The sequence below is a fragment of the Bison bison genome, unplaced genomic scaffold, assembly GCF_000754665.1.
Source record: "Bison bison bison isolate TAMUID 2011002044 unplaced genomic scaffold, Bison_UMD1.0 scf7180017864262, whole genome shotgun sequence".
NCBI lineage: Eukaryota > Metazoa > Chordata > Mammalia > Artiodactyla > Bovidae > Bison > Bison bison.
Window position 1 is genome coordinate 1,129,096 of NW_011494834.1, and position 10,529 is coordinate 1,139,624.

Genomic DNA, 10,529 nt, shown 5'->3' on the forward strand with positions numbered 1-10,529 from the left:
TTCTTATGGAATGCAGTTTCTTAAATCAGATGTTTGCTAATTGCTAACATCACAGCACACTTACCAAGTGCTGGGCGTGCTTCTCAGTGCTTTATTTGGTTAACATATCAGATTCTTATAATTCAATGAGCCTCCTCTATAAACGAGGAGGTGAAGGCACAGAGGGGTTAAGCAAATTACCCAAGGCCACAGAACTTTAAACTGGCTGAATCAAGAGTCCAGTTCAGGCCATCTGAATCCCAGCACCCATAAATCTTACTGTACCTCAAGCTAATCAAAGAATACTTGAGGAAAAATTCAACATTATATAAAGGGCCCCTTTACAAATTCTGATGGTCATCTATAATAATGGACATTAAAAATGAATACAAATATTAATTTTAGATATGACTTGAAAATACTCAAAGACAAGCAATAATCTATATCTCAAAAAAGCCTATGGTTTTACTTTTCTATAATAATGTAAAAGTTAAGTAACGGGCTTCAGCCAAAACTTACAAAATGTGGTATTCATGAGTTTCTGCACTTTGGAATTCACTCCTCCTATTCGGTAGAGACCTAAAATGGTGATGCCTAGTGAGAAGGAAAAAAATCACAAGAAAATGGCATAAGACACAAGTTCCAAGCACAGAATGTTAAAAACTCAGATATATGCCTACATAAAATCTGGAAGGTATGCATCCAATTTTACAGTCTAACTTTAGCAGACCTACCCTGGAAATATTCATCAGACATATATTTCTTAGAGCAGACAATGAACAGTGATTTGAAAGTCTATGAAAAGCTTCAAAATGGCAAAGTACAGCTGTCTATTCACCACTACCGGAATATAAAAGACCATCCAGGATGAGAAAAAATGATCAGTATTTCTCATATTATGTTTCCTCAATCATGGAGTCCTATGTGTTGAACGGATGTTGAACAGTTGGATGGAATTGCTAACTTCACTTTAAAGGTGAGGATGGGATTGACATATACACACTTCTATGTAAAAAAGAGATAACTAATAAGGACTTACTGTATAGCATAGGCAATTCTACTAAATAGTCCATAATTGTCTATTTGGGTTAAGAATCTAAAATGTGGTAGATATATGAATGTGTAAAACTGATTCACTCTGCTATACACCTGAAATTTACAACATTGTAAATCAACTATAACCCCCCAAAAATTAAACAGAAATAAAGGTGAGCAGACAGATTCAGAGATTTTAAGGAAATGACTTGACTTCTCAAAACTTAAATGGCAGCACCAAACTTTGAATCTAAGTTTAAAGAATTCCAAAGCCCGATAGGAGGTTTTGCTTTAGGCAAGTTTTCCTGGAAGTAAAAGGCCACTAGAGTGGACTTCAGGACAGAGGTTATGACTAGAATGAAGACAGGTGCTGAATTTGTGACGGTGATGAAAATTACTGTGAGATATAATGCAGGGAAGGAGGAGAGCTGAATTCAAACTGCTCGGGAGTCTTACTTCCTACAGCTTGGAAAAAAATAATAATATCGGTCCGTCAAAGTAAAGTGAGGCTATATCATGAAACTTCATGAAAAAGAAGTATGTTTGTAGTATGATTTTGGCAAACTGAAGTTCAAAGTACAGCTATTTACATGTTTGTATAATTTATAAATCATATGTTTCTTAAAATTAAGCTCCTATTGATAGCAAAGTACATCCTGATTTCTGAGCAGTTTCTATGTAAGAAGGGACCACACTACAGTAACGGTGTACCCATCAGGCAGCACTGACCTCTCGTTTCCACAGCTTGGATGCATTTTCTCACGAAGTTGAACCCTGCTTCATTTAAGTACACTGAAAGTAAAAGAAAACCATATTAAGTGTTTATGATGAACTAACATTACTGCTTCATTCGGCTCTACTGTTTCAGGGCCGGATGGCAGATAGGTTGTTACTGAATTTATCAAATATTTTGGTTAGAATTTGATTTTTTATTTGGGGGTAGAAGTGAAAGAGGGAGGTTCATATTCACGAATGTTTTTATATCAACTCGGTTCATTAGAAACACAGATCTTTCACCGAAAGTAATATGTAAAATTGAGCCCATCCATTTTCCCTAAAATTAGCATTATCCTTTACTATATATTTTTATGGATGATAGAAGCAAATACAATAAAAATAAACTTTTACTGTGTGTTAATAATTATACTACAGAGGTATTCATGTGTTTTTCCCATGAGATTCTCCAAACAACATTATGAGGTATAGATAAAGTACTGCAATCTTTAGGTGATTTACCAAGTTGCTGAAAACTGCTTTTTTTTGTTCTAAGGTCTAGAGCCACATTTTAACTCAGGTCTCCTGAATTCTATGTACTATTCTATTTCATTTCATATCATATTCAAAATAGTTCAAAATATGCATAGTAAGTCCACTAAAAATCCTCTCAAAGATCCTCCGTTGAAGTGAAGTGAAGTTGCTCAGTCGTGCCCGACTCTTTGCGACCCCATGGACTATAGCCTACCGGGCCCCTCTGTCCATGGGATTTTCCAGGCAAGAATACTGGAGTGGGCTGCCATTTCCTTCTCCAGGGGAACTTCCGAACTCAGGGATCGAACCTGGGTCTCCCGCATTGTAGGCAGACACTTTTACCATCTGAGCCATAAAACTCCTCTCAAAGATCCTCCATTACAAAACTGCAATTTATTTTCATTGCTTTTTGACAGTTTTTCCTAAGGTTTAGAAGTCAAATAAAATTAGACTACTTGTTTAAGGAGAAAGGATTTAAAAATACCAAATAATAACCCACAGGGAAAATTCAAAAAGTTTTGATACTATAATACAAATTTTTACCAAATATATTGACTATATGATATCTCTTTAATATTCCCAAATAATAATTTATGAAGACAAAGACAAACCACTAAAAAATTAAAACTGGTTTCCATTTAAAAATGGTGGATAAAACACATATAGGTAATGACATAGATCCACAAAAAATATAGATCTATAAAATTAGGCTAGAAAAAGGTGCCAGGAAAGATGAAAAACTTTGAAGAAATCCTAGGCATAGAAAATCACTGAAACTGAACTGACTGAAAGGTTTGAGAAATCTGAGATGAGAAATGAGAAACTGAAAAACTAGAGGGACTACACTGAGATGTCACCTCACACCGATCAGAATGGCCATCACACACACACACCAACAAAACAAAGAACAAATGTTGGCAAGGATGTGGGAAAAAACAGGACCCGTGTACGCTGTTGGTGGGAATATGAACTGGTGCAGCCACAGTGAAAAACAGTATAGAGGTTTCTCAAAAAAGGCAAAAATGGAACTACCATATAACCCAGCAATTCTACTCCTAGGAGGAATTAAAAACCAAAACACGGAACACTAATTCTAAAAGATACGTGCTGATGTATGGCAAAAACCATCATAATATTGCAAAATAATTGTCAAGATGTGAAAGAATAAACTGTGTTGGCCAAAATAACCCTGCGTTTTTGTTTTATTGCCTTTGAACATCCTTTGCTATTGCCTGAACCAGTATACGGAAGTTCTGGGATAGACGTAACACTCAGCTTTCCTTAGAGCCAGGTGAACCTGGGGTTGGATCTCAACTCCATGGCTTTACGATGGAAGTGTGCCTATGAACCTTTATGAACACTATCCTTTCATCTAAGAGGGATGGTATGGGGAGGGAGGTGGGAGGGGGGTTCAGGATGGGGAACACATGTACACCCATGGCGGATTCATGTCAATGTATGGGAAAACCAATACGATATTGTAAAGTAAAAAAAAATAAATAAATAAAACTGAGATTAAAAAAATAAAGAAAGAAAAAGAGGGACTAGGTAAAATAAATAAATAAATAAAAATGAGGGAAATCACACTACATATCTTAGAGGGTTGCAGTAAGATGAAGACAAAACCACATGAACTACTGAAGAGCAACAAGCATGGAATAAATAAAATTAGATGCTCGATTCCTTCTTCATGTGCTCCTATGCACACATCACAGAAACAGAAGAAATGATAAACAGCAACAAAAAAAGTCAGCCACTAGTGCTAAGCAGAAGAAACAGACAATAGTTACTCTCCCACTTGGTAACTGTATTACTGGGGATAGTTTTGATTCTTTCTCTATCTCATTTTCCTCTTCCATAAAATAAGGATAATAATAATACTGTCTACATAGGGCTATTCCTAGATGAAATATGTTAACATTTGCAAATCTCCTAGAAGAGTACTGAGAATATAGTGCTACAGAGTGTTGGCTCTTACCATCATCATCATTGTTATTGACTAGAGGAGAATGTAAAATTTAAATATGCAAATCACATGAACAAGGCATTCTTTGGGAATATGCAAATCACACGAACAAGGCATTCTTTGGGCAGGGATGAAGTCACTGGGGATTGAGGTACTATCTGCTTGGAGCATTATTCTTCAAAGAGGCATCAGTTCAGTTCGCTGGTTCAGTCATGTTCCCACGGACTGCAGCACAACAGGCCTCCCTGTCCACCACCAACTCCCGGAGCTCGCTCAAACTGAAGTCCATTGAGTCGGTGATGCCATCCAACCATCTCATCCTCTGTCGTCCCCTTCTCCTCCCGCCTTCAGTCTTTCCCAGTTCTTCACATCAGGTGGCCAAAATATTGGAGTTTCAGCGTCAGCATCAGATCTTCCAAAAAATATTCAGGACTGATTTCCTTTAGGATTGACTGGCTTGATCTCCTTGCAGTCCAAGGGACTCTCAAGAGTCTTCTCCAACACCACAGTTCAAAAGCATCAATTCTTTGGTGCTCAGCTTTCTTTATGTTCCAACTCTCACATCCGTACATGACTACTGGAAAAATCATAGCTTTGACTATATGGACCTTTGTCAGTAAAGTAATGTCTGCTTTTTAACAATCTGTCTAGGTTGGTCATAGCTTTTCTTCCAAGGAGCAAGTGTCTTTTAATTTCATGGCTAGAGTCACTATCTGCAGTGATTTTGGAGCCCAAGAAAATAAAGTCTCTCACTTGGTTCCATTGTTTTTCCATTTATTTGTCATGAAATGAAGGGACTGGATGCCATGATCTTAATTTTTTGGAATCTTGAGTTTTAAGCCAGCTTTTTCACTCTCCTCTTCTACTTTCATCAAGAGGTTCTTTAGTTCCTCTTCGCTTTCTGCCATAAGAGTGGTGACATCTGGTATCTGAGGTTACTGATATTTCTCCCGGCAATCTTGATTCAGGCTTGTGTGCTTCTCATGATGTACTCTTCATAGAAGTTAAATAAGCAGGGTGACAATACACAGCCTTGACACACTCCTTTCCCAATTTGGAACCAGTCTGTTTTCCATGTTCAGTTCTAACTGTTGCTTCTTGATCTGCACACAGATGTCTTAGGAGGCAGGTAAGGTGGTCTGATATTTCCATCTCTTTACAAATTTCCCACAGTTTGTTTTGATCTACACAGTCAAAGGCTTTGGCGTAATCAATAAAGCAGAGGTAGATGTTTTTCTGAATTCTCTTGCTTTTTTGATAATCCAATGGATGTTGGGAATTTGGTCTCTGGTTTCTCTGCCTCTTCTAAATCCAGCTTGAACATCTGGAAGTTTATGGTTCATGTACTATTGAAGCCTGACTTGGAGAATTTTGAGCATTACTTTGCTAGTGAGTGAGTTGAGTGCAATTGTGTGGTAGTTTGAGCATTCTTTGGCATTGCCTTTCTTTGGGGTTGGAATGAAAACTGACCTTTTCCAGTCCTGTGGCCACTGCTGAGTTTTCCAAATTTGCTGGCATATTGAGTGCAGCACTTTCACAGCATCATCTTTTAGGATTTGAAATAGCTCAACTGGGATTGCATCACCTCCACTAACTTTGTTTGTAGTGATGCTTCCTAAGGCCCACTTGACTTCACATTCTAGGATGTCTGGCTCTAGGTGAGTGGTCATACTATCGTGGTTATCTGAGTCATGAAGATCTTTGTTATATAGTTCTCCTGTGTATTCTGTCACCTCCTCTTAATATCTTCTGCTTCTGTTAGGACCATAGGACTTAAAGGACCATGTTTCTGTCCTTTATTGTGCCCATTTTTGCATGAAATATTCCCTTGGTATCTCTAATTTTCTTGAAGAGATCTCTAGTCTTTCCCATTCTATTGCTTCCCTCTATTTCTTTGCAGTGTTCACTGAGGAAAGCTTTCTTATCTCTCCTTGCTATTCCTTGGAACTCTGTATTCAAATGGGTATATCTTTCCTTTTCTCCATTGCCTTTAGCTTCTCTTCTTTTTTCAGCTATTTGTAAGGCCTCCTCAGACAACCATTTTGCCTTTTTGCATTTCTTTTTCTTGGGGATGGTCTTGATCACTGCCTCTGTACAATGTCATGAACCTCCATCCATAGTTCTTCAAGCACTCTATCAGATCTAATTCCTTGAATCTATTTGTCACTTTCATTGTATAATGTAAGGTATTTGTTTTAGGTCATGCCTGGATGTTCTAGTGGTTTTCTCTACTTTTTTCATTTGAATCAGAATTTTCAATAAGGAGTTCATGATCTGAGCCACAGTAGGCTCCTGGTCTTGTTTTTGCTGACTGTATAGATCTTCTCCATCTTTGGCTGCAAGGAATATAATCAATCTGATTCCAGTGTTGACCATCTGATGATGTCCATGTGAAGCGTCTTCTCTTGTGTTGTTGGAAGAGGGTGTTTACTATAAATAACAATGATCAGACACATCCTCTCATTGGAACTAAACAGATTACAGTAGCTTGGGTCTACCGTTCACCTATATTTGTTGCCCCTTCCTGTAGGATGGTTGTGTTTCTTGGCTCTCACTAAGACAGTTTGGTCATATGCTATATACTAGCCAATGAAACATGCACAGAAGTGACAGACATCATCATCCACCAATCAGGAAGAACTGATAAGTAGGAGCTTGACATTTCCTAGTCCCCTCTGGCACAAGATCATCAATGTTAGAGAGACAAGGTACTCCATAAGCTTGGATTTTAGAGTAAAAACTATAAATAAGAGAATCACAGCATGATCAAGACATGAACCTTCACTGTGGTAAGTCTCTCAACCACAGCATAACCTGGTGTTTCTGATTTAATTATATATAACTTCAACAGTTTTCTACTCAAAAAGGACTAAATGAAAGAAAGCCAATCCCACACTCTTAGCTTTTACTTGCTTAACTGGAATGTAGCAGAGGATTTTTGGCTACTGACTTGCCAATTCCTATAAAAAGACATCGAAAGGCAATAATAGCAGTACCCATTGATGGCTGCCTTACAAACTACTACTCTTGCCTTCACACAAGAATTCAGCAGTTTCTGCTGAATCTGAGGAGAAGAAGATGATATGGCTTAAACATGCTCCAGAATCCTCTGTCTCCCAGTGACTGATGTAGGAGGAAGTCCCAGGGAAGTTCCTCTCTTACTTCCCACTTCTGAGGGAAGTAAGGGAGGAACATATTCTGTAAAGGAATCCTTTCAATCTTCCAAAGCCATGTAGGCTATATTCCACTTAGTATGCTAGTGCTAAAGAGAATTCAACAAAAATAGGTCTCTATAGCTTATAAAAGTCCTTATGCAGGACTTCCCTGGTGGCTCAGAACGGTAAAGCGTCTGTCTACAATGCGGGAGACCCGGGTTCAATCCCCGGGTTGGGAAGACCCGCTGGAGAAGGAAATGGCAATCCACTCCAGTACTATTGCCTGGAAAATCCCATGGACAGAGGAGCCTGGTAGGCTACAGTCCATGGAGTCGCAAAGAGTCGGACACGACTGAGCGAGTTCACTTCACTTCTATAGCTTACAAAAGAAAGACTGGGAACTCTTCAGTGTTCAAATGAAAAAACTCAGTGTAAGGGGTTCTTCCTATGTATGACCACAGCAATGAAGGCTGATAATTTATACTAACGTTTCTTTAGTGGAGGGCAAGTATTCCTGTTGCAGCACTAGAGAGGGGAGTACAGCTGTCTGTATGAAACATGGACTGCTCAAAGCCTCCCAGAGCAGGCACCCAAGAAATGCTTGCTGATCACTGGCTGGCTAGTTACCAGTTTGTAGCTGACTTGCTCAAGTACCCTCTGGCTTCTATAAGGGTTAGAGCTTATTAGCCAACAGAAGCTGCTTTGGTCAACTCTGCAGGATTCTTACCCCAGCACTGTATCTCTCTGTGAAGACCAGGGTTAGGCAGAATACAACTATCACAAATTTCCAGGATTTGAAATCCTATAGTATTAATAATACTCGGCCTTTAGGGCTAAAGCAGAAGATAGGCTAACTTAAAGAACTCAATTTATTCAACCAAAACTTAAAGAGAAACATTATTATTTTTCCCCTGATAACTAATGAAGGCTCAAGTTTTTACTGAAATCCAAGTAAAGTTTTCAAAAGGCAGTTTAGCAAAACAAAAAGCTATTAATCTCAACAGAATTCCAAAAGCCATGAGAAAAAGAATAGTCTTCCATGCAGCTAAAAAGTAAAAGTCCTTGTATCTTCAATTTCCTAGTAATTAAAAACCCAGCATGTCCTTACAGATGTAATCTACTTGGCCTTACAATACATTCCCAGGATTGACAAAGCAAAGCAACACTTGCCTTCACTTTTAAACTCACATTTCTAATCTGCCATTTCAGATTAAAAGGCTCCTATCACACACAACTAATATCATAGTACATGTGGCTGGAAAGAAACAGAAGAAAATGAGTGTATTTATGGGCATTCATGGTTCCCACAGGACCTTTTCTCTTCTCCCTAAAGGTGACTGCAGCCATGAAAATAAAAGATCCTTGCTCCTTGGAAGAAAAGCTATGACCAACCTAGACAGCATATTAAAAAACAGAGACATTACTTTGCCAACAAAGGTCTGTCTAGTCAAAGCTATGGTTTTTCCAGTAGTCATGTATGGATGTGAAAGTTGGAATATAAAGAAAGCTGAGGGCCAAAGAATTGATGCTTTTGAACTATGGTATTGGAGAAGACTCCTGAGAGTCCCCTGGATGCAAGGAGATCAAACCAATCAGTCCTAAAGGAAATCAGTCCTGAATATTCATTGGAAGGACTGATGCTGAAGCTGAAACTCTGATACTTTGGCCACCTAATTGGAAAAGATCCTGATGCTGGGAAAGATTGAAGGCGGGAAGAGAAGGGGACAACAGAGGATGAGATGGTTGGATGGCATCACTGATGTGATGGACATGAGTTTGAGTAGGTTCTGGGAATTGGTGATGGACAGGGAGGCCTGGCGTGCTGCAGTTCATGCAGTCACAGAGAGTCAGATAGGACTGAGTGACTGAACTGAACTGAAAGGAAGAGCAGGTAACTCTTCATAGCCCTGACCTAAACTGTTTTCTTTCTGTTCCACCCAGGAAGGGGACCTGATTTCTGACTCTCTTCCTTGGTCTTGGTGATGAGCACAGAACTGTACTTGATTAGAGGCCTTGGGGAGAATGTAGTGAAGGAAAATGATTAAGCCAGGGATGTCTGAGAATTTCCATAACAGAACTATCTAAAGGGCAGTAAAGGGCAGTAGGAACTGCCCAAACGTTCATGACATTACAGGACTTGCGATGGATAAGAATGAGTTCACTTTTCCTGTTTGATTCCTGGGAGAATAAATCCCTTGAGTACACATGTGGAAAGCCACTGAAACTCACAGTGGCAGAAATTTGGAGTTGTTGGGAAATTTTGAAAGTGTCTTCTGGTCCAATACCTTTGGTTTTGTATGAAGGCTGACTGTTAGAACACTTTACCACTATATACCCTAGTAGTGACTTTAATCAGAAAAGTATCATTTGAAAGAACTTCCTTTTTCTTATTCACAATGATTAGAATAAACTAGTTCCATAATGGAGTATTGCTGAAATGAACTGCATGAGAGAATGAGAACTAAAACACTTGCCTTTCACAATTCCAGTTTCTCCAGACCTGGGATAGAAGGATCAACTGAAAAGTCATCACACGAAACATATGCATGAGTGGAGACAAGGCTCAGGGCACCAAGAGAGAATGCCAGAAGAAGCAAGCCTAGGAAGAAAGACAACTGCCTCCACTCCTGTTAACAACTAGGGCCATTATGGGAGTCTTGGAAAAGAAAAGATGTGTCATGACAAATACTTTGTTTTTTTGAACAATGGCCTCAAATGGCATAATTATATTTTCAGTGGTATGGTTTGAAGAACAGCTGGGTTCTAATCTTAATTGAGTGATAACTGTTTAGTTACAACTCTCAAAATAAATCCATTCCCAAAGTTAAAGTTCAAGAAAAGGATACTGTGGAATATCTTACAGCCAGCAAAGAATCTGTGGATTTAATACCCTGAGGACTGGAAAAGGTCAGTTTTCATTCCAATGCCAAAGAATGTTCAAACTACCACACGATTGCACTCATCTCACATGCTAGTAAAGTAATGCTCAAAATTCTCCAAGCCAGCCTTCAGCAATACGTGAACCGTGAACTTCCTGATGTTCAAGCTGGTTTTAGAAAAGGCAGAGGAACCAGAGATCAAATTGCCAACATCTGCTGGATCATGGAAAAAGCAAAAGAGTTCCAGAAAAACATCTATTTCTGCTT

The 10,529-nt window shown here is 38.9% G+C and overlaps 1 protein-coding gene across 1 annotated transcript in view; it reads right to left on the reverse strand.

Moving 5' to 3' along the window:
- ARHGAP42 (Rho GTPase activating protein 42) overlaps positions 1-10,529 on the reverse strand; it is a 349,865-nt gene that overhangs the window by 29,543 nt on the left and 309,793 nt on the right. The window contains exons 13-14 of the mRNA XM_010848229.1: positions 1,744-1,806; positions 499-573 (exon numbers count right to left, since the gene is read on the reverse strand). Coding sequence (XP_010846531.1) covers positions 499-573; positions 1,744-1,806 — 138 coding nt within the window. The remainder of the gene's footprint in view (positions 1-498; positions 574-1,743; positions 1,807-10,529) is intronic.